This window comes from Conger conger, chromosome 17 (genome assembly GCF_963514075.1).
Source record: "Conger conger chromosome 17, fConCon1.1, whole genome shotgun sequence".
Lineage (NCBI taxonomy): Eukaryota > Metazoa > Chordata > Actinopteri > Anguilliformes > Congridae > Conger > Conger conger.
Window position 1 is genome coordinate 2,863,293 of NC_083776.1, and position 25,446 is coordinate 2,888,738.

At 45.2% G+C, this 25,446-nt stretch overlaps 1 protein-coding gene across 1 annotated transcript; it reads right to left on the reverse strand.

Moving 5' to 3' along the window:
• Positions 1–87: 87 nt before the first annotated feature.
• f5 (coagulation factor V) lies at positions 88–21,298 on the reverse strand. The gene is made up of 25 exons (XM_061226782.1): positions 21,120–21,298; positions 20,429–20,511; positions 20,166–20,288; positions 18,930–19,142; positions 18,000–18,161; positions 17,439–17,660; positions 15,329–15,494; positions 14,608–14,788; positions 13,725–13,821; positions 13,039–13,244; positions 12,332–12,482; positions 11,978–12,190; positions 9,111–11,475; positions 8,491–8,659; positions 6,879–7,115; positions 6,253–6,475; positions 5,441–5,620; positions 5,010–5,126; positions 4,794–4,865; positions 4,396–4,484; positions 4,126–4,275; positions 3,853–3,997; positions 1,045–1,196; positions 778–963; positions 88–680 (listed from the first exon to the last, which is right to left on the reverse strand). The coding sequence occupies exons 1-25, from the start codon at positions 21,260–21,262 to the stop codon at positions 534–536; spliced, it is 6,192 nt and encodes a 2,063-aa protein (XP_061082766.1). The 5' UTR covers positions 21,263–21,298; the 3' UTR covers positions 88–533.
• Between the last annotated feature and the right edge of the window lie 4,148 nt (positions 21,299–25,446).

Below are 25,446 nucleotides of genomic sequence, written 5' to 3' on the forward strand. Positions count from 1 at the left end.
ATTCATCAATAGATACATTATCTATTCATTCATCTATTCCAGTAATCTAAATGATTAGTTGGCATATAGTTATATAGACAGATAGGCTGATAGTCAGAATACTTTTTATTTTTTTTTACCGATTTTCACAACCAGTTCACACTTGACATCCAGTGCAATGGACATGAGATTAAATAAATAAAGAGATTACTTTTTAATTTTAGTTTGAGCCTCATTTCTGCATGTAATAGAAGCAATATGGCTGGAAAAGGGTTCATTTTCCGTTAAAACTATACAACCGTGGCAAAACATCAGAGGCAGCAATTGTGTGGGACTGAAAATGTGGGGTTATGCAAGAATAGAGTTTATTTACTAAGATTGCATCAAAGTACTTACATATTTACAGTCTTGTCAATTTATACTCACAGGTAAATTTGTATTAAAAAAAAGAACAAAAAAAGTGTGGGGGTAGGGGGATTCTTGTACACAAAAACTAACACTGGGAAAATGAGTCTATATAGGCATGCGAGGAATTGTACTGCTCTGACAAATCCTTATTCAAAATCACACCCAAGCAACTCAATTCTCATAGTGATCGTCTTCTGCCACCGTCGAGGGATAATTTTTATGAACCGGGAAAAGATCGGAGGGTAGATGTAGTTTTTCACGTGGCCATTGTTGTCCTCGTTTCCAGGAAATATCTGCATGGGTGAAAAGAAACAGATTGGTACAAGTTGACCGTCGAGCCGGTAGAGGTTCTTCCCCGGATAAATGTGAAGGACCGACTTCAACACGAACCTTCTCATCGTAGTCATCCTCATCCTCTTTGTATTTTATCCAGGTCCTTCCGTCTTTGCTGTACTCTATGGTATACTCTGTCACATACATTTCTGTCATAAGAGATTTGGCGCCCTGGGTAACTATGCCAGTTATTTTCTTGACCTCCTTCAGTTCTACCTGTAGCCATTGCTGCATGTCATTGGTCTGTTAATAAAAAAAAATACGAGTTGATTTCATAGCTGAAGACAAAAGTATGCTGTAATGCTGGTGTCTGTGTGCAGCTACCTTGGCTTGCCAGGCATTGACGTTCCCGAGTTTATTTAGCCGTGCCAGCCATGGTTGCCAGGCGCCAGACAGCCAGCTGGTAGCCACAGAGCTCGCTGTGATCTGAGCGTCGCTGATCCGCCCGTTCTCCATTCCTAAGGGGACCGAGCAGCCTGCCAATAGAAACACATCGCCATGACAACGCTCAATACAACACTCAGTGAGGTATTTATTAGACTTATTTTTCTGTTTCTGCAGCCCATCCACTCAGAGGTTTGGCACGTTGTGTGTTTAGAAATGCTCTTCTGCATACCGCTTTGACAAATCTGGTCCTTCTCCTCTGACCTCTCTCATTAACTCATTAAGGCATTTCTGTCCATAAAACTAATGCTCACTGGATTTTTTTTCTGCACCATTCTCTGCAAACTCTATAGAGACTGTTGTACGTGAAAATAGATACTCAAACCACCCTGTCTGGCACCAACAATCATTCCACAGTCAAGGTCACTTGGATCACATTTCAAAAACAGCTGAACCTCTTGACCATGTCTGCATGCTCTTATGCATTCAGTTGCTGCCACATGACTGGCTGATTAAACATTTGCATTGGCAAGCTGGTGTACAGGTCTACCTAATAAAGTGCTCAGTGAGTGTACAGTGCCACAGAAAAGAATTTGGACAGGGACACATTCTTTCTGTTGGGGGGACTATAATTCCTACATGGATGACCCAATATGGACACAACCCTCAGAAGTCTGCACTTTAACCTCATGCTTTGCTTTGCGTCAAAACAACTTTCCCAACTCTTGCACTTTACACCCAAGAGTGGTAAAATAGATAAAAATGTGAGCAAATGACCTTTTCAAATAATACTGCATTCTTTTACAACAGTAGCATACAGTGGGCTCAAAAATTATTGGCACCCCTGACAGAAAATGAACAAACAATACTCAAAAGAATTCTAAACAATATATTTATAGACAAACTCGAAATACCAACATGTGATAAATACTGTGCTATATTAATGTTTCAATGGAACCAACAAAAATAATTTACTGATTTAATTAAAAATCAATTTCCTCCAAATCAATGTTTCACAATTATTGGCACCCTTAAAGATTATTGTAAATAACACCTACCAAAATTAAACCAGGTATTAAATTCCACTTATTTAAGTTTATCTATGGGTTAAGGAACTGTATTGAGTGATTGCATCACTTCCTGTTTCACTAGGGTATAAAAATGAGGTAACACACAGGCAATATCCCTTTGTCATCCAACTCCATGAAGAAAACGAAAGAATTGGCAGTTCAAAAGAGGCAGATGGTCGTAGACCTTCATAAATGTGGTAATGGCTACAAGAAAATTCACAAACGATTGAATATACCACTGAGCACTGTCAGAGCAATTATAAAAAAGTTCAAAAGGTATGGAACTGTTGAAAATCCCATGGGTAGAGGGCGCAACTGCATCTTGCCCCCCAGGATACTGAGGAGAATGGTGAGAGAAGCAATAAAATCCCAAGGATCACAGTGAAAGAATTGCAGGCCTTGGTGGCATCTTGGGGTCACCAGGTTTCAAAAAGCACCATCAGACGCCACCTCCATAACCACAGCCTTATTGGAAGGGTTGCCAGAACAAAGCCTTTTCTGACCACAAGACACAGAAAAAAGCGCTTGGAGTTTGCCAAATGTCATTTACATTACGTCTGGAACAAGGTTCTCTGGTCAGATGAGACCAAAATTGAACGTTTTGGTCAGATACAGCATCGGTATGTTTGGCGTAGGAACAGAGATGCATACAAGGAGAAGCACCTCATACCCACAGTGAAATATGGTGGTGAGTCAGTCATGTTTTGGGGCTGTTTTAATTCCAGAGGTCCAGGGGCACTGGTTAGGATTGATGGCATAATGAATTCCAGCAAGTATCAGGCAATTTTGGCTAAAAATATGGTTCCCTCTGCCAGAAGTCTGGGACTTGGTCGTAGGTGGACTTTCCGACAAGACAATGACCCAAAACACACCTCAAGATCCACACAGAAACGGTTCCGTGACAACAAAATCAACGTTCTGCAATGGCCATCTCAGTCACCAGACCTCAATCCAATCGAAAACCTGTGGGCTGAGTTGAAGAGGTCAGTTGATAAGCACAAACCCAAGAACGTGAAGGATCTTGAAAGTATATGCAAAGAGGAATGGTCCAAAATCCCTCCAAATGTATTCCTTAATCTTGTCAAAAATTACAGGAAGAGACTCCATGCTGTTATCCTTGCCAGAGGTGGTTGCACTAAGTACTAGGTGAAGGGTGCCAATAATTCTGAAACCTTGATTTTGTTGAAATTGATTTTTTATTAAATGATTGTTATGATTTTGGTTGTTTCCATTGAAACATTAATAAAGTACAGTATTTGGCACATGTTGGTGTATTACCTTTCTCTATAATTATATTCTTTTTTTTTTTTTAAGCCTCGTTTGTGCATTGCTGGTGAGGGGTGCCAATAATTCTTGAGCCCACTGTAAATAGCATTGTCGTCGTGAATACACTTGCTTCACTTCTCTGCATTTAAAAAAATATATTTTTAAAGTTTACCTTAAATTGGTCAACTGTGACGCAAAATCTGTAGTTCCTGAAATTAAGTTGCAATTTATTTTAGGACCAGGGTTACTGAACAGGCTTTTGATTCACCCACCGGGGCAAGCTCTGACTCCCCCTTGCTCTGTAAGGCGTCTGTACTGATGCTGTATAGATCCGTGAAATAAAAACACCTCATTCATAGAATAGGAGAGATAATTAGAGAAAGCGTGAGGTCTCGTCTCGTCCACCACATACCGTCCAGTTCACATCCGTAGTACTCCAGGCGCACTGTTGGCCTGTTATAGGATTCAGTCGGAATGAGACGGACGAAGCGACCAATCAAAGGAGGGAAAAAGACGTTCTCTTTGACCTCGTGGTAATTTTGATTTCCCGTAAAGGTCTGGAGAGGGGAGAGAGAGAGAGAGAGGAAAAAAAACACACGAAAAGAAAACAAACATTCTGAATGTTACACGCGTTCCTTTCTGAATGTCAAAGTGACGCACGCTCATGATCTCGATGGCCTGTCACCTTTCTGTTGCTGACTCCTTTGTAAACGGTCCACTTCCTCCTGTCCGTGCTGTAGGAGACTGTGTACTTCTGCACGTAGTGGGAAGTAAACAGCTGCTTTGCGCCTTGCGTTGCCACCTTGCTGATCACCACCGGCCTCTGGAAGTCAACCTGGGTTGGGGGGGGGGGGGGGTTAGAGGTAGTCAGGTTCACACATCGCTCCGGTCAACTTGGACAGAATCTTATTTTGTCAAAGATCAATCTCGATGTGTTTATTTTTTTGGTGTGTACCTGGATCCAGTTTCCGCTCTCTGTATCGGTACTCCAGGCATTGTATTTGCCTGAGTTTTGAAGTCTTGCCAAATGTGGTCTCCACTCTCCTTTAAAAAAAAAAAAACAGATGAAAAACATGGTATGGCAGCCACTCAGACCATCTAACCGTTACTGTGCAGTTTCCACCAGAACACCCAAGATCCTTTGAAAAGCAAATGAACACATATTTTTGCCGACAGGCTCCAAGACATATTATAAATATATTATGAATAAATCTGGGTAATGTTAATGCGCAGTGACAACATTCTGGACTTCATTCAAATGGAGGTGAAGTGCGCAAGGAAAAACACCACATACAAGACACACACACTATTGAACTGGACTTCCCCACAAAAAAAACATGAAGGAGGTAAAACCTGTATAGTGGGAGGCCGTGATCTGGGCGTCTTTTACACTCTGGGAGATGAGGCCCAGCGGATGGTCACAGGCTGCCAAACAGAAGGGAAAAAACAACAACAAAGAATTCAAAATGGAGGCCTTTGGGGAAGGGTGACTTGCATTCCACATTGACCGAAGCATCCATCAGTGTGTTAACGAGACACAGAGTGCCCCGTTTTGGGAGTTTGCCTTACAGTTGTCTATCACCAGGAACAAGGTCTGCATCCCTCTCTGCTGCAGGTCCCCCACCTCCGTCTCCAGCTGCCACAGGCCAGGTTTAGAGGGCCACATCTCTAAATCCGCAAAGCTCCCTGGGGTGGGGGGGGGGAAGTGAGAAGGGAAATAAACACAGAGGCAGAGTAACAGCTCTTTTGATGGCAGCTCCCAATTAAGAACATTTTTGTGTTTTTTTCCCCCCCCATCAAATTATCAGATCAGTCATTCATATTTGCTTTCAGGTAATCTGTAAGGGGGATGAGGGGGAGAAAGACAGATCTAGAGAGAGGGAAGGAGGGAGGGAAAAAGTGGGGTAAGGAATGGAGGAAGAGAGGGAGGGAGGGAAGGAGAGAGAGAGCGAGAGAGAGAGAGAGGGGAGGGAGACAGGGAGAGAGTGATCACAACAAACCGGGAAGCAGAGGGAAGACTCCCTGCCGGTAGTCCTTCATTTGCTTCTCCAAGAAGGTCTGTCCATGGAAGTGTATACTGTGGAAGTCCCTTGAAGACCCCATGTTAATCAGGTGCCACCTGACCAGCTGCTTGGTGTACATCCTCAGTCCTTTCAGGCTGAATATAATTCCATTTATGGCTGAGAAAACAATATTAATTATCATATAAATATGAATTATCATAATCATTTATCACAAGATCACCGTGTTTCTAAAATGTCTTCGTCAAATGCAGTTCTGTTACGAAAATAATTATTCTTGAGCATTTAGTAACATTTGTGGTAAGTTTCAGCACATCATAAAATGTTGAATTCAATTATTACGTGTAGCTATGCCCACTAACACATTGAGGGTTAGTTTTTACAGTTAGAAAACAGCGACTGTAAATGGTAAATGGTTGGCATTTATATAGCGCCTTTATCCAAAGCGCTGTACAATTGATGCTTCTCATCCACCCATTCATACACACACTCACACACCGACGGCGATTGGCTGCCATGCAAGGCACCGACCAGCTCGTCAGGAGCATTTGGGGGTTAGGTGTCTTGCTCAGGGACACTTCGACACAGCCCGCGCGGGGGATCGAACAGGCAACCCTCCGACTGCCAGACGACTGCTCTTACTGCCTGAGCCATGTCGCCACTATGTATGACTGTACGACTTGTTACTTAACATTGACATTTCACTGAAGCACTGCATTTGATTTAATTCCCGAAATAATAAGCAGAGAGCCAAACGGCAAGAGACCATCACAGTTTAGAAAGCTCTGTACCGGGGAAATGGATGTTCTGTATGAACTGGGGGTCCGCCACCGCCCTCCTGTGTTTTCGCCTTATTATCTCCATATTGCTCTCGTAATACCAGCTTTTGGTTTCATCAAACGTCATGAAGAGCAGGACAAAGTCCCGCGTTTTGGCTGATTCCTGGTCCTTCTCCAAAGTGCCCGGACGGCAGACCAATAGGGGCCCAATCAGCCCAGAGTTGATGTCCTTCTCCTGTGCACAAAAGCAGATCAATCTGATCAATCAGCCTTCCATTTCTAAAGGTAAGGGAAATGATGAGTAACCTTAAGTGCTACAATGAAATATATTTTGAATATTGTTCAGTATTTTCCAATGAATTACCTTTTATCCTAAATCATGTATAATAAAACAATTTAGTCAATGTGCATGCCTCTAGCCCTACAAGCTAAAAGGAGAGAATTAAATTCACATTGGGCTGTAGTCTATCTAAAATTCATCGAATAATATATCAACTGGATACAGCATGTCCTAAAACGTGGTAAAAAATGAAAGAAATTCTCAAATCAAATGATAAAATGACAACTCTATTAACAGTTATGGCCCAACTTTTCTTTGCACAAAAGGCATCCTCTATGGACACTTGGAGAGCACTCACTGGATTGACACCGGAATGATAGGCCCAAGTCCTGCAGTCCGAATCGTCAGACTTTGGCCCAAACTTGGGATCCACCTTCCAGACGTAAGTGTAGGTGTCCTGGGGCTGAACCTCGTTATCTGACTTGTACCAGTGAGGAGAGTCGTCGTCGTACTTAAGACCTTCCATTTGCTTTGAGTAGGAAACGCCGTGGGCGTGCAACGAATACGGTCTCGTGGCTAGGTTTCTGAAAACGACCTGGGGAATACAGAAAGCAATTCAATCATATTAAGCTATTTATATAAAATGTACATGTATATATATTAATGTAATGTATATCCTAAGGTGGCACTTTAATTTACATGAAAGTAGCGATTTTGTCTTCCTAAAAGCCAACACATTTTCCTTCAAAAATGTTCACTGAAAGCTTCCTTCGTACTAAGGTTGTCCACATACTGAATGCATGCTTTCTTTTATGCAGACAGTTTATAAATTACTCTGCCTTTAACTTTCAGCAGTATGACAGACTGAATCCTGGGAAATTATATTTCTTTAGAAGTCAAGGACAAGCAATGCCGTCAAGCCAGTTAGTTCATTATGACGAGAGTATTTTCCATTGTATGACCACAATAATTTGAAACACTACATTCTTCAAATTGTCAAGTCTCCTGTTAGATCTCTCTGAAACACGGGGCGAAGCAATAGGGCTCAAATGTCCAGAAGAGGCGAAGACCTTGAGGTCTCGTTATCTCCTTCTTGCTCTCTGGATATCAGTATCCCAATGACAACAAGGAGGAGACATCACTGCATGCCAGAGTGTCTGTGCATCTGTGTTTTATTCTTTATCTTCCTCCCTCACCCATAGCAGGCACATTGTGGCCTTTCACCGACACACCAGAGTGGAAGCCTCATCTTCAATCGTGAGAACATACGACTCTGGGAGACCAGATAATTATTTATAGTAAGAACCAGTTTTTATAATGTTGAAATTAAGAGGTTGCTGTGTGTTCATCCAGTACGCATGCTAAATGATCAAGCATAACCACTCATTTACTTTGTTACATTTTAAATGGTAAATGGTTGCCGTGTATATAGCGCCTTTATCCAAAGCGCTGCACAGTTGATGCTTCTCACTCACCCATTCGTACACACACACTCACACACCGATGGGGATCGGCTGCCATTTGTGGGTTAGGTGTCTTGCTCAGTGACACTTCGACACGCCCAAGACAGGCTCAAACTGGCAACCTGCCAGACGACCGCTCTTACTCTTACCGCCTGAGCCAATGAGACGACTGCTCTTACCGCCTGAGCCAATGAGACGACTGCTCTTACCGCCTGAGCCAATGTCACCCGAGTCTGTGCATGCAGCCTGCTTACTATGTTGCTTACTATATAACCATGTACCAATCGCATGTAAAATTAAGGACGTTATTAGTAAAACCGTGTATGAAAAGACAGGGCCCGGCCCTGTCTAACCAGTTCATGCTTGTCCAAGATGTGTGTGTAAGTACTGGACTCTTTCTGCAGGAAATAAATCCTTTTTCAAACCCCGCCTTCCTCATAGTTGGCTCAATTGCACCGAGCAAGATCAATCCAGCACAGAAAAGTCTACAGTGGTGTGCCAACATACCATGATTGTTTGATCGACTTCAGCCTTTATGACCGGTCCCAGCAGTCCGAGGTGCTCGTCCACCTCTCCTCTGTTTTCGGCCACGTTGAAGGAGATGTCCAGGTAGCTCCGGAAGACAACCTTTCGGAACTGTGTCGGCTCATCGTTAATGTTTATCCTCTCCTGCCTCCTGTGGACGGGAAATAAAGTTTAAGCGTAAGTAGATGTCACAGGGAAGGCACATTTTCAATTGAAATTGTGTTTGTAATGCGCATTTTACATAAGACTGTCACAAAGACGCGTTACGGCGATGGTCGCCAACACTGTTCCTGGAGATCTACCGTCCTATACTGGGTTGGTGACCCCTGCTTTACAGTGCGAGTGTCTTTGCTGTGAAAGTGAGCATCGTAAATTTGATCAAAGTAATAAATAAAAAAATTTAAAAAATACATAAAATAAAATGGACCATTGTTTGGTACTGTATCACTTTAAAAATGAATATATTTATTTATTAAATATGGAATTTAGAAGTTTATAGACTAAGACCTTATAGATTCCAATATTTTGGCTTATTGTAAGTGAATGCTCCTATTCTTTCATGAGTAACGTTACAAATGGAAAAGCGAATTCCCGTACAGTACCTTTGCCCGTATCCAGCATAATCCCATTCCACTTCTTCCGCAGCAATGAAGTATGTCTTCACATTGCCCCCTTCCATTTTCAAAACAAACTTGGCGTCTTCCACAGCTTTCACGTCACTGGGCTGACTGTACGGGTCCTTGTAATCGACATATTCATAGTCGTCCCCGGGGTCTTCAGGCGTGCCGGGATTTGTATCCTCACTCGTATTGGGTACGTACAGTTCGTAGTCGTTGAAATCGCGCCTCGGCACCCCGATGACGATGGACTTGGTGGACAGGTCCTCCTCGCTGGTGATGGGCTTGGAGCCTCTGGGGCTGAAGGCAGGAGGCCGCCGGCCCCTTGGGGAGAGTCCAGGGCTTGGCTGGGTCTTGTAGACCTTCTTCTTCCTTGTCTTCAGGTTGTGTGTCATTGCGGGCCATTTTCTTTTTTTGCCCTTCTTGTGTTCATCCTCTTGTTTGACATTTGGGTTGTCCGCGCCTGCCTTTGGCTCGTCCTTGGTGTACTTAGTCATGTTTCCAGGAATCTCCATGGGCACCAGCTGGTGCTCCCCCTCATATCCCCAGTGCTCCTTCTGGTGATCCAGGGAGACGGTGAGGATGGCCTCCTTGGTGTTGTTCTTCAGGAAGATCACCACCTCCTCCCTGCTCCCGGAGATGTTCTGCTGCTTTGAATCGCTGTGGAGATCCTGCTCGACTTGTCCTGTAACGTTCCTCCCCGAAATTATCGAGGAGCCGTTTTCCATTCCAGACTTTGTCAAGTCAGGGGAGTTCTCTCCGCCGGAGTTGAGGCCCTCTGATGTGTCACTGTTCTCTGATCCAGAGGAGGTCCCCAGAACTGTGAGGGAGATGTTGCCCAGGTAGGGGTCATCAATGTGCCCTAACTCCCGAGATGCGTTGGTGTAATTCTGTGGTGACGAGTGGTTCGTCAAGTCAGGGGAAAAGGTAATGCTTTCCTCCGAAATGGCCGATGAACGTTTCTCTGAGCTGAGCTCCTCTGACGCATTGCTGTGCTGGTACATCGGAGGTTCCATCACAACGTCCTGAACTTCTTCATCCTGTGAGGCCGATGTTTCATTGTCCGGACATAGTTCAGGCTGGCTTTTCACAGTAGTGTTATCTGTCCTGTTTATACCTGGCATTGAGGTGGCTCCCAAAAGGTTGGTATAGTTTACTTGCGCAGGGCTGTTGCCGATTTTCGCAGACAGGTTCCTATTGTTTGTAACATTAATGTTTTGAATTTCAACCCCAGGTCCAGTGATGTTACAACTTTTAGGACAGTTGGGGTTGCACACAATATTTTCTACATTAGCAATGCTGTCATCTGAAGCCAGCAATGTTTTATGATGCCCATTAGAGACATTATACACCACTCCAGCTTCAGGAGGGTCTTGGTGGTCTACTGCCACCATTTCGTTCTCATTACCGGCGTGGATCTCCACAGAGACACTGCTGTTGCCCAGTAACACAAAGTCTTCTTTGTCAGTGTTGTCTATCTCTCCCAGAGTGCTGTTGGAGGAAGGCTTTGACAGGGGCACTGTGTAGGTGAATGATGTGGTCCCTGCAGTTCTGTCTTCAGATACCTTGGCCGTTGTGTTCTGCTCGTTTGACTTCTCTGCTGGATGTGGAATGGCATCTAACATGGTCCCTTCAGAGCTTCCATGCAGCTGGCTTAGTGATGTCTCATTTGCTACACTCTCCACAGCATGAGTGATCTTGCTGATGTTGTTCTCCGGGGTTAACATGGTAGTTTGAGCTCTCTGCACGTCTAGCCTGGCTGCTTCAGGCACAAGGCCACTGACGAGTGCGGTTTTAACATCAGCCTGTAAATCACCTGTGGTTTCATTCATATTCACATTCCTACTTCCATTAAAGGATCCTGTCGTAGTCACATTTCCATCAGCCAATGGAAAATGCGTCGGTACCCTTTTGGATCCTGGCACTGGATGCGTGTGGTTCTGTGGGTTAGGGGAAGGGTTCTCGGTTCCGCTTTGGGCGTCCTGAACGTCGTAATCAAACGCACTGAGGTCCAGCAGTTCCACGTCTTCCGCTGGTCCTTGCGATTTGTTTTTGAATGAACGAATGTCGAATCCAAGCAATTCCGCGAATGATGCAGTGTCCTTGTCGATTTCCCCCGAAGGCTTTGCCCGCTTCTTCATTTTCTCCTCTTCCCTCTTTCTTTCTTCTTCTTCTCGTATTTTAGCCATGTCTTCAGGCTGCCATATGTTCACAGAAAAGCCATCCTCAGCCTCCCCTGCTCCTCTGGTGTCATCGTAATAATAGTCTCTGTAGCACTCAAGGTCCTTGAACTTCAGTCTCACTCCCTTTTTGCCACCATCAGAGTTCAGTGATGACATGAGCCAGTGGCCTACGGGAGAAGACAAACATCATGAGTTTAGCAAAATAAGTTCTAGTCATAACTGAATCTTATTATTTTTTTAATGAACAGTACTGAAAGTACTTCTATCTAAAATAATCAAGAGGTTATTCTTTCCTCAGACTTTTATCTTTACAGAACAGTAGGGGTTTTTCTCCCAACGAGCAGTGGAAAATTTCTGAAAACAGCAAAAATATATGCAAGACATATGAATAAAACATTGAATTAAATTACTCATTGTGAACACAATGCAAACTAACAGAAAAGTAAATCTGTCACATGGTCAGGTATGCTAAGTATATTAATTGAATCGATTTGAAAATATGTTAAAATACATATTACCAATATATTGAAATAATAAGCTAATACACAAATCATTGCCACTTTCAGACACTGCAACACATTAAAGTGCTAATAAATATATTATCATTGTATTTTCCCAAGTGGCTCCCATAGAGTGTGTTTACACTAATGGTAGGACAGACTGACTCACCGATGTTGTCCATGGTCATCGTGATGGTTTCTCCAGTCATGGGAAAGAGTGTCAAGATGTTCTCCGTCCGGTCGTTCAACTCAAAACTGTGACCATGCCAAGTGGCAGTCTGAACGTGGTCTTGCTCCCCTACACTGGACATGTGCCAAGTCACTATCTCGCCATTGCAAAACCCCAGAACTTGCCCACTGTCGTATACGTAACCATTTATTGCTAGTGAGATGAGACAAAAAAAAACAATTCAATCAATTGGATCAAAATAGTACAAAGGGAATAGAATAGAATGTTTAGTACAAGAGGAAAATTAATTCCTCTAAATCTGAACTGAATCTAGCTAAGCATAACGGTACTCACAATGCATGACGTTTGAGTTATAAAATTCGGCATCCCCCTTGTTCACTTTCGAAGGGTCACCGCAGAAATGTCTGATGTTGTCCTCGAGGTACCAGCTTTTGTTCTCGTCGAAAACAGCCAGGACCCCTTGCTGTTCTTTGTCCGCCTTAAGCTTCAAAGCAAAGTGTATCGACTGTCATATCAAAAGCCATACCATGTGTGGCTGCCAGGTGCAATTCCTGGGCCCACGATTAATTAAATGACATATGATATTATTCCTGGGCCTGGGAGAGTAATATTTACCACTAGTCCACAGACCATTGCCCCCCCCTCCCCGCCCTCCTCCAGATCCCAGACCATGATCCCAAGTGGCCATGATTCCATGTCACAGTAGAACATAGAGATTTGGGTGTTTGGAATCCATAAATCACCCTTTTAAGAGACTCTCTTGATAACTAGCCGTTTCCCATAATTCAAAGTGTGCACTTCCGTGTTGGCCGAAGGGCACCCGGAATGTTTTACATTTCTTTACGTCCTGGGCAGGACAGTTTTCCTTGGAGTTCGCTCTTAAAATGCCTCGTCCAGTTTTCCCAGAAACATTACTTCAGGCTCTAATAACACATTCGAGCTCCATGAATATGCGATACAAACCACAACACCCTCGATATAGAAATAAATAAAGTAAAAAAGACCGCGTGACTGCGTTTGCTTCACGAGGGTCGCGGTACCTGCACGTTCTTCTTGTTGAGGGACTGGCTCTTGCAGATGAGCAGGGGCCCAACGAGGCCGGAGGCTATGTCCCTGGGTATGTCCACAGCGCTGTGGTACATCCTGGTCAGGCATCGGGGGTCCCTGTCAGTGGGCTCATTCTCCTCCAGGACGTCCCACGCGTACGTGTGGGTCTGCCCAGGCTGCACTGCGTTGCTCTGGTTGCCTAGCGGAAACAAGGGAGGCAACGGCGGGCCTCATTGCTACTCATTGCCTGTGACAGCCGTGTGTGAACTCAATGTCTGACAGGAAGCTCGAGCATTTCCATCTAGCAGGACCAATTCAGACCAGATGTAAATTGTGGTTAGGCAGTATGCAAAACATACCAACGTGGCCAACGGGTGCAGGTGAATGTAACACAGAAAACACTATGTGAGTAAATGGTTGGCATTTATATTGCGACTTTATCCAAAGCGCTGTACAATAGATGCTTCTCATTTGCCCATTCGTGCACATACTCACGGCTGCCATGCAAGGCACCAACCAGCTCATCAGGAGCATTTGGGGGTTAGGTGTCTTGCTCTGGGACACTTGGACACATCCAGGGCGGGGGATCGAACCGGCAAACCCTCCGACTGCCAGACGACTGCTCTTACCACCTGAGCCAATGTCGCCCCAATAGTAGTAGTTTTAAAAGGTATCGTACCGCCCTCGGGATAGCTGGCTCCCTCCTCCTCCTTCTTTATGATCAGCCCGTGCGGGTAGATGCTGTACGGTCGGGTCGCCATGTTCTTGAAGACGATCTGTGAGGGACACATCACGCTGAAGGTGCGACTGCATCATGAACCCTTTTAACGGTTAAATGGTTAAATGGTTGGCATTTATGTAGCGCCTTTACCCAACGCGCTGTGCAATTAATGCTTCTCGTTCACCCACAGGTTCGGCGTCTTCCTCAGGGACACTTCGACACACCCAGGGCGGGATCGAACCGGCAACCAGGCGGACAACCCGGCCGACTGCCCGACAACAGCTCTTACCCTCCTGAGCCCCAAGAGATGCAAGATCTCAAATATGTGATTGGAATGTTCTTAAAGGTCCCATATTGTATACACCTTATCTCTAGGGTTTTATTTTAGGTCCATAAGAAGATGTTTGTGTGGTTTTCAGTACCAAAACTATCTCTATCCAGTTTTGCCTGTCCATTCTCCAGCGCATCTCATGAGCTTTACCAAGAACAGGCAGTTTTAGTGACTGTGTCTTTAAGGCTCATTTACAAATATGCATCATTGTGATGCCATAACTTCATGGAAGTCCAAACGGCTCCTTTAAATGCACATTTTGTTCATACGGATTGTGTGGATTTATTTGGGGACTGAGGGTTTGGATACTTTCACAGTGTCTTTATAGCACCTTTAAAAATCCACAAATCAAGGTCATTTTCCGCAACATGGGATCTTTAACTGAGCGTACTAATGCCGACGCATCAATCTCAACTGGCATCGGAAAAACAACGGTGTTGTAGAACACAGACTTGGAAAGCCATGTCAAAAAAATGCTTGGCAAACTGCCACCAAGCAGAGGTCCCCCACCTTCACCACATCCCTGATCTGGGCTCTGATCACCGGGCCGAGGATCCCGGTCTCCATCTTCCTCTGCTTGTTCTCCGCTCGGACGGTGAAACTCTCGTCCGTGTACTGTGTGAAGATGGCCTTTTTGTACCTGCGGCCGATTCGATCGGGACCGGTCCTCAGGTACCTCACCTTGTAGTTGCTGTGGGGCGATACGGCACAGAGAGAGCAGGTAAGGGACTCCATTCTATGGGCCGTGTCCACATAAAAACAGAAACCTATAGCCTCGCGGCTAAGTTGCTAGACTGGGACCCGGGAGGTTGGTCGTTCAAACCAAAGTAAGATCTGTGCAGCTGTTGGGCCCTTGAGCAAAGGCCCCTTCACCCCCACATTGCTCCAGGGGGGGGGAATTATATATAAACCCGTATTTGACTAGGAAGTCACATTGAGATTAAAGCCTCTTTTACAAATGAGACCTAGCCAAGACAGGGTCAAACAGCAGCATAACAGAATCGTAATCCCAAGAAGACCATTACAGTACAGTCCATAAGTATGTCAGTATATACGATTGCAAGTGCGTTACAATCCACGCAGTACGACAGGACATAACATAATGGCGGTGAAATGAGCACATCGGTCTTCCTTGAGCAATTCGTCAAATCAACTGTGAGTCATTTGGGATAAAAGTGTGAGCTAAAAAAACTGTAATGTAAGGTAACATAAAAACCCATTTCAGCTTGACCTGTCAATGTAGTCGGCCATCTTGGGGGCATAGTCCCAGACCACCTCCTCCGCGGCGATGTAGTAAGTCCACTGCTGACTCTGCCGCCTCTGCTGGATGGTCAGCTTCCGCACGGGGGCGTCGACTCCCTCACACGCCTCAACGTCCAGGTATCCGTGCATTCCAGCTACAGGCGGACATAGAGAGAGCATCATATTTTTGCTTCATGCATAGCCTAGTCGTTAAGCTGCGTGACTGGGACCCACAACGTCGCTGGTTCAATCCGCAGTGTAGTCACAATAATATCCGCACAGCTGTTGGGCCCTTGGGCAAGGCACTTAACCCTGCATTGCTCCAGGGGGGGACTGTCCCCTGCTTAGTCTAATCAACTGCAAGTCGCTTTGGATAAAAGCATCAGCTAAATAGCATGTGATGTAATGTAATGTAAATATGTTGTGTTTGGTTGATTGAAATCCAGATTATAGGTCAGATCTGGAGCCAAATCTAACTGGCTTGTTTGGTTTTTTTAGGAGCAAATGTAGGGAAAGATTTCATAATTTACCAGCCTAATTGGGACGCATCAGACAACTCAAGCGAGCAAGCATTTAATGAAACTTGAAACAGATCAGCGGGGTCCTTTTTGCCAGCCCTGATATTAAAGGTGACACAAGAGCCAGGGTCTGCAGCCCTGGGCCTGAAGAGTCATAAGCTCTGCTGGCTTCAGTTTCCACCTTAAAATCAGCACCCCATTCAGATCCAGGTACCCAGGTGAGGTGAGTGGACCGTGCAATCGCCTGCTCTAACTGATCGATGGCTGTGGCTCTCCAGGACCAGGCCCACAGACCTTACATTACACTACGGGCATTAGGCAGACACTCTTATCCAGAGCGACGGACAACAAAGTGCAAAACCATAACTAGGGACAAGTGTGTTGAAAGACCAGTTTCAAGTGCTAAGAATACAGCAAAGAATACAGCTTACATAAGCCAACGCAAAGTAGCAATAGAACCATTCCTAGCGGACACCAGTCTAGTATTCATTATTCATTATTAAACTTTATTTATACAGGGTAAATTGACTGAGCATGCATGCTCTTTTGCAACAACGCCCTGTTAATGTGCCCCCTAAGTAGCCTAACCTGCATGCCTTTGGACTGTGGGAGGAAACCGGAGTTCCCGGAGGAACCCCACACAGACATGGGGAGAACATGCTAACTCCACACAGACACAGGGAAAACATGGCACACTCCACACAGACACGGGGAGAACATACTAACTCCACACAGACACAGGGAGAACATGCTAACACCACACAGACACGGGGAGAACATGCTAACTCCACACAGACACAGGGAGAACATGCTAACACCACACAGACACGGGGAGAACATGCTAACTCCACACAGACACAGGGAGAACATGCCACACTCCACACAGACACGGGGAGAACATACTAACTCCACACAGACACAGGGAGAACATGTTAACTCCCCACAGACACGGGGAGAACATGCTAACACCACACAGACACGGGGAGAACATGCCACACTCCACACAGACACGGGGAGAACATGCTAACACCACACAGACACGGGGAGAACATGCTAACTCCACACAGACACGGGGAGAACATGCAAACAAAAGGCCCAGGCCAGGATTGGAACCCAGGACCTTCTTGCTGTGAGGCGACAGTGCTATCCCCTGTGCCACCGTGCTGCCCAATACAGTAATACTGAGACACACACATTAAATGACATTACATTACATTATTGGCATTTGGCAGACGCTCTTATCCAGAGCGACGCACAGTTGATTAGACTAAGCAGGAGACAATCCTCCCCTGGAGCAATGCAGGGTTAAGGGCCTTGCTCAAGGGGCGGCCTGTAGCGTAGTGGGTAAGGTAAATGACTGGGACACACAAGGTAGGTGGTTCTAATCCCAGTGTAGCCACAATAAGATCCGCACAGCCGTTGGGCCCTGGGCCGTGGATCTTATTGTGGCTACACTGGGATTAGAACCCCCAACCTTGCCGGTCCCAGTGATTCACCTTAACATAACTACGCTACAGACCGCCCTACTACACCCCCCCCCCCCCTGCAGACCCCTGTGCTGGGCCGTGGGAGACCCCTCACCCTGGATGTGCCGGCTGACGTGGGAGGAGAGGAGCCAGCGGCCCGGGTAGGCGGCGGACATGTTGGCGCTGGTGGCAGTGCCGCTGATCAGGCCCACGGAGGACACCCGCTGGCCCATGTGCAGCATCACCTGCCCGTTGAAGTGGACGGAGAACAGCTCGGGCTGCGAACTCATGCCCAGCAGGTGCCAGCTCACCGCCGTGTGGGCACAGACGCTCAGACCTGGGGGAGGGGAGGGGAGGGGAGGGGAGGGGAGGGGAGGGCGCAGAGAGAGAGCGGGGTGAAGCAAAGATCTCACTCACACGCCCAAGATGTTTCCACTCCAGACATACACACAGCGGAACCCTGGTTATTTTAGGGGACAGAGAGAGAGATGCATCTTGCTGATGATTTAAAATAGTTCAGTAGCTTCTGTATAAGCCCATACAGATTTAAGATGCAGCTGGACTGGTACAATAAGACAAAAAAAAAAAAAAAAAAAACCCCAGTAACTTTCACATAAATACAGGAGCCATTCAACGGCCATTGACTGGTTCTGGTGTTGTTTTTGCGACCACCTACCTGGTATGGTGCCGTTGGCATAGCCATTGATGGTGCGTTTCACAGGGCTACTGGGGGGCGCACTCTCTGTTGCGTACAAGCTCTTGCTTTCATCAAACACGCCGAAGAGGAGGACGTACTCCTGGGAGAAAAGAATCTGCTCTCCCGTGTCTTTGAGGCTGCCTGGGAAAGGGGAACGACGAGGGTTTAACAGTTGTGCCTTCATCCAGATGGAGGCCAGGCTGGACAGGTGGGTCTAAAGCCAAAGGCAGAACCACTTTCTCATGACCTCCATCACGACTAGATGCAGGAGAACCAGGTGATCATAAATGTGTCTGTCTGTCTGTCCGCCTGCCTGCCTGCCTGCCTGCCTGTCTGTCTGTCTGTCCATCTATCTGTGAACAAGCAAGAAATGGAAATGGACAAAGCTTGGGGAATTTAATATCTGAGTACAAGTAAGAAACTTGATCATAGGCATACGCTTTTATTAAGTAGAAAAATGTGGAAAAAGGTGAAAGGGCAGCAGTGCAATAAAGAGGTTGTCAAAAAACCCCCCAAAAAAAACATTGTCAGTATGACAGTATGAACTGCTTTTGGGAATTTCATGGGAAAAGGTCCAGAAAGCACCAAGGACGGAGCCCAGAACACAACAAAAAGCATAAAAATAAATCATTCTTAAGTTTTTTTGTCACATATTTAGACGTATTTCCATTACTTTTTGGTTAAATGACAAAAAGCCGAGACACCATTGAGGTGAGACAGTTCATTTCAATATTTGCCAAAGAAAAGTTCACTGTCAGCAAAAAGTAGCTTAAAAACAAGATCATATTACATGGTACTTGAGAGGAGATGCCATAATAAGAAGAACTGAAGCCATGTTACAAGATTGAAACGCTTGTTAAGGGGAATTGTTGGCTTGTGTTCCCAGGCGGGGCACACAGACGACCGTACCCGCTCTGCACACCAGCATGGCGCCGATCAGCCCCGAGTTGTAGTCCCTGACGACGTCGTAGTGGGAGATGTAGGTGTACGTGAGGCACGGGGGGTCCTCCTCTTTCGGGGACACCTCTGCGGTCACCTCCCAGTAGTATGTGTGCTCCTCCCCGGGCCTGACCTGGTCGTCCTCCTTCTCAAACAGCGAGGTGTTGTCAAAGTACAGAGAACCTGGGGAAGGGACAGTAAGACCACGGTGGACCCACGCTGCCACCTGAATATCAACGCAGCATGACAACAAAGACCGTCATAGTACACCCTTGCTCTTGGTAAATGGTTGCCATTTATGTAGCGCCTTTATCCAAAGCGCTGTGCAATTGATGCTGATTCTCATTCGCCCATTCATACGCACACTCACACACCAACGGCGATTGGCTGCCATGCAAGGCACCAACCAGCTCGTCAGGAGCATTTGGGGGTTAGGTGTCTTGCTCAGGGACACTTTGACACAGCCCGGGCGGGGGATCGAACCGGCAACCCTCCGACTGCCAGACAACTGCTCTTACCGCCTGAGCCAATGTCCACCCCTATGCTCTCCACAGCTCACCCATACTTCCTATGATTTAGCTAGATACATGGTGAGATGCTGTATTTGTGTGTGATACTGTATGCGTGTGTATACATATTCACTTCTCTCTTTTCAACTCCCTCAATCATTTTTAGATCTTTCTTTCTGCAGGACCTATATTCTCGCCTTCTGAACTGTGAAATGCAGACAAAAAGTGCGGACTTCAGCATTGCATCTTTGGACATTTGTTCCTGGTTGGTTAAAATGTACCTAATGAAGTCAAACACGGCTGTTTGTTTTTTTCCCAATTTTGTGTACTTAGCTGAATGAGTAACACACAAACGCAGGGAGCCACCGACCAGCTGCAAATCTCACAGAGGCATTGAGCCCACTCTCTGCGCAGTGTTGGCTGGAGCTCGAGGCTCCTCAGTGATAACATAGAAAATGGTGGAAGGTGGCAGCAGACTGAGCTTTCTCCGACTTGGCCCTTTCAGATGCTACAATTTTTTAATATAAAAATGTAATAAGTAAAAAACTAAAGCCTGTTCCATTTCCAAACGATGATGGCTTTTGGGGAACACGTGAAAGAAGTCCAGATGTTCTGCGTGGGGGGAACGTAGATGTTCCTACGGGTCAGCGGTTCTGGCCAGGTCTTGGAAATGGGTGCGAGCAGGTCACTCACTCACCCTCGGACTGCTTCCCGTAGGCGATGCCGTGAGGGTGGATGCTGTACGGTTTGTCCGCCATGTTTCTGAAGGTGACCACGATGACGTCACCCTCCTGCCCCCGCACCGTGGGCCCGAGCAGACCTGGAGGACAGCGGGGGAACACAAACACGACAGGCCTGTTTTCCACCGGTCCCGGGCCACAAATAAACACTGGCGACGTCCTGAACCGGGACAGCTGCGCTGTGTCTCATTGATTACGCCCACGCACAGAAAGGCCTTACCTAACCACGGTGGGTGGAATTTGGCCTGTTTGAAACCAGCTTCATATTCCCTGAACACCACTTTCTTATAGGTGGGGGATGAGCTGTAAAAAAACGGTGATAAATGAACTCATAAACAAGCATAAATGGAAGTGAACAATGTTCCACCAATAAAAACAATTAAATTAATAATGTTACTTGTTAATGAAAAAAGTCACATATTTTTTGTAAAAAAAACGATAAAAAACGTACTACTAAAGGTCATTTCTTTGTTCCTTGACAAACAACCAGTCAATTAATTAAATATTGCACTTAAAAATCAATTTCAATCTAGTCCAGGCTTTTCTGGGAAAATGTAAAAAGTCAGAAATAGTAGAAAGTCAACTCCTGGGATGCAAGACAGATGCACCAAGCACCCACCAGTGCCTGAGTGCCTGGTCCCCTGAGACTGACAGAAATACCACGTACATCTGTCCAAACAGAACCACCCTTTTCACCGGGAGCTTTTCACGGAACTTTTGTTTTCAGTGTTCTAGAACTCCATTGTTTTCGACTGCCGGCAGTGACTGTGACATCAGCGTTAAGAATCTCCAGTCTGTTAGAGCCGAATAGTCCTCATAGACTGGACATTCTAACGCTTCTGCGGATTTAATGGCGCACTTGTAGGTTTTTTTGTGTCCGTACACCTGAAAGGGACAAAAGGTCCATTTACCCGTTGACGTCCTGCGGGGTGTAGCTCCAGTCGATGCACACGGCGGCGATGTAGTAGTGCCGCTCTACAGCCAGAGCCGCGTGGGACAGGAGGCCAAGGAGTCCCAGGAGAACGGGTGCCCAGCACCGGGAGCTAGGTCTCATGTCTGAGTTTCGGAGCTCCAGGTGAGCCCTGGCTGAGCGAGAGGCAAGGAGATTATAGCGCTCCAGAAGAGCTTACCCCACACTTTAACAGCTCTCTCTCTCTCTCTCTCTCCCTCTCTCTCTCACGCACACACACACACACGCACGCACGCCCCCTCCCAGGGCAATCTCACGTCACATACCACAGTGCTTCCCTCAGAAGGGGATATGAAACTACGTGCCGCATGCTGTCAGTCGTTCTGGGTTAACCGTAGGCAGCACGCTGGTCACTTAGTAACAGGGAATTGAAATTTAAAAGGGCACGTGCTGCTGCACTCCATGTAATCACAAGCAGTTTATAGCTCACAGATTCATTGTAACATGCACTCAGTGAGCACTTTATTAGGTATTTATTTTGGACTTAAGTCTTCTACTGTTGTAGGCTAACCACTTTTGACGCGTCGTGTGTTCAGAGATGGTATTCTGCATACCACTGTTGTAATGTATGATTATTTGCGTTACTTTCACCTTCCTGTCAGCTTTGACCAGTCTGGCCATTCTCCTCTGACCTCTCTCATTAACAAGCCATTTCTGTCTGTAGAACTGCTGCTCACTGGATGTTTTTTTCTCTTTTTCACAATTCTCTATAAACTATAGAGACTGTTGTGCGTGAAAATCATCAGCACATTCTGAGATACTCAAACCACCCTGCCTGGCATCATTCCGTGGTCAAAGTCACTTCATCATATTTCTTCCCCATTCTATTTGGTCTGAATAACAGCTGAACCTCTTGACCACGTTTGCATGCTTTTATGCATTTAGTTGCTGCCACATGACTGGCTGATTAAACATTTGCATTAACAAGCTGGTGTACGGGTCTACCTAACAAAGTGCTCAGTGAGTGTGTATATTGAAGGCATATATTCAAATGAACAATTAACATTTATTTACTAAATAACCCCTAAGGAGGGACACTGATGTGGGCATGTCCCCTACATATCAATTCTAAATACCTTCAAGGCTGATTATTAAATATTGGTAGGATCTATATTTTACATTATCCAGCACGAGGTGCTTTTAAAGAGACGACATACGTATAAACAGGCATGTCCCTTTTCAAGCCAACTCTGGGAAACAATAATAATCTTGGAACACAATTTCGAGGTCTCTTTGAAAAGCCAAGAGGGATTAATTGCTCTGTTAGAATGTGAGTTGCACTCTATTGTGCAACTTGTGGTGCACAAGAATGTCCAGAAGAGAAAATCTGACAGAAAAAAACCCAAAACAAAACACAAGTTCATATTAAATCTTCGTGTGCTATAAATAACACATTGTCGATGGTCGTCAAGTCTTGATTGGTGAAAAAAAGAAAAGAAAAAAAAAAGGTCCAAATTTGTTTTAACTGGACAGTCTCTGGACATTCAGGAATGTTTTCCTGCAGTAGTACATTCTGGCTTTATCTTCATCTTCCTCTAGAGATACATAATGTCCCCTCTGGTACAGTGCTCAGATTAGTGCGCCCTTGAATTGAACAGATCATATCAAGTACCACGTAATACACGGTTACATTTTTAGTACATATTTAGATGCATTATTTGAACATTCAGGTTTATTATTGAAGGGGGAGGGTGGGAGGCATCAAAAATACATAGCACTTACACGATGAAGGTTGTAAATTATGCAATGGATTCCAAAAAATACTATGCTTCCCTTTTTTTAGATTTCTCTGAAGCTATTGACACATTTGATCATGCTGTTTTGTTACAAAGACTGATTAACATTGGTCTATCTTCTAAGACTGTTCAGTGGTTTGAAAACTATTTGATTTGAAGAACTCAATGCCTGCTGACTATTCAAAATGGTGTCCCACAGGGCTCCATATTGGATCCCATTTTATTTACAATTTACATAAACAATTTGGGTTACAATGTTAGAAATATGGCTTTCATCTTTATGCTGATGACACCATTATACAAAGTTCTGCCGGATGTAGGCCTACTGTATATCTAGTGCAACAGAAAATGTACATGTATACATAAATATATATTAGACCAAAACAAATGTAGATCTCAAATCAAGCATGTGTATGTAATGCAGTATATATTTCATTATATGGCATAATTATGTTGAAAATGTTTCCATTGAAGTTCACATTTTAATGTTCATTTTAACTGCTTTCTTTTTAAGTACACCAACTACAAAATATTCTCTCCCTCTGTACCCCCTCCTTAACTAAAGTACTTTGCTTCTTCTGGTAAAGGGAGTGACCCCGATGGGGCTAGTAGGAATTTGAGCTGTTGGAAAACAAAACTTTGATTATTAATTTTTTGTTAATTTTAATCTTGCTTTCTTTTTTTTTTCTTTACAGTAACCACATAATACATTACATTACATTTACATTATCGCCATTTGGCAGACGCTCTTATCCAGAGCGACGTACAACATAGTGCATACCCATAACCAGGGATAAGTGCGCTGAAAGACCCTAGAGGGAAGTACAATTTCAATTTCAATATTCTCTCCCTGTGCACCCCTTCCTTACCTAAAGTCCTTTTCTTCTTCTGGTAAAGGGAGTGACCCCGATGGGGCTAGCAGGAATTTGAGCTGTCGGAAAACAAAACTTAGCCCCCCCTACAGTCATTCGACTTAAACCACGTCATAATCTGATAAATAAAACCACTACTGCAGCTTAATCACATGACAGGAAACGCCGAGACCCCTGGTCCGCTCACACTGGTTAATCATCTATTTATTTAAAAGAGAGAGAGCGGATTTACCGGAACACCTTGAACTCGTGCAACGTACCAGAAGCGTTTCCCAACTGACTGCACCCTGCTGAGCTCCCTGCCCTTAAAACTGGGCTGCCCCTGCGCAGGAATGCACAGCAGCCTCTAATCCATTTACTTATGAAGTCACTGTGATTATCGTTATGACTTCTGCTCCGCGATTCACAAGGAAATAACTTTTTCTAAGCTTGGGGAAATAAGTGCAATCTGAACAGCGGCCTGTAGCATAGTGGTTAAGGTACAAGACTGAGACGCGCATGGTCAGTGGTTCAATCCCCAGTGTAGCCACAATAGGATCCACACAGCTGTTGGGCCCTTAACCCGGCATTGCTCCAGGGGAGCATTGCCTCCTGCTTAGTCTAATCAACTGTATGTCGCTCTGGATAAGAGTGTAACGAACAAAGATTTACACATTTATTTATGTGTAAATTGTTTCGTATCTTCACGTCAGTTACGTAAAAGTGTGCAATTTGTTCTGTGTGAAAAGACACAATTATCAATGTGACTCGGTGCTGGTGGGACATGTGAAAGACATTTCAATTACACAAGTTCACAAAATTAATTAACAAATTAAGATATTATTCATATGCTACAGTACACATTAGTTTGCTATGTTGAAAACTGCCAGAAGCGTCCTATTCTTCGATCCATGCAAGATCACCCAAATACATATTTCAATAATTGTGTATAACACATATTTATAATTATACATATGAACTTGTGTGTCCTTCGCGTGTATGCAGAGTGCCTACGTTCCTGTTCACTCTTTAACGCCCCAGCCGAAACACAGAGCCCTGGGTAGCTTCACCGGCAACTGTGCCCTGTGCCCTGTGCCCTGCCTCCTAAACAGACAACACCGGCAGCAAATGAGTGCCCCTGCACCCAAGGACTAGGGCCCTGCTCCCCAAATCACCATCCTGAACACCCACCCTTTACCTGGGAGTCAGGTATGAAGAGTCTGGCCAATACGCGGCACCAACTGTTCAGTTAATTATACCTGGGAGGACAGAAAACCAGGGCTGGACTTGGATTCAAGGGTCAGACTCGACTATCCTCGGTCTAGAGCTTGGTGAATATGAACACGTTCCACATTGTTCAGCAGAATGTATTTTAAATACGCCAACGGCAGGAGGGGGGAAAAAAACGAAGTGAGCATTCCGCAGGTTTGTGGTATAAGTTTTTATTTAGAAGTATTAAAACATTCGCGGCCCTCTGGCTACAGTCACTGGACAAAGCAAACTGCGCGTGTGCGTTACATGAGTGCAGTGGGCTCGAAGTGACTCCTAGAGCAACAGAACGGTGGAAGCAGCGTCGGCTAGGGCTCCAGGTAGTGCCTGAAGCATCGAGCCAAAAGCAGACAGAGTCACGGCAAGCTCTTTACCGTAACCGCAAAAGTGTTCTCTCAAGAAAATTAAACAA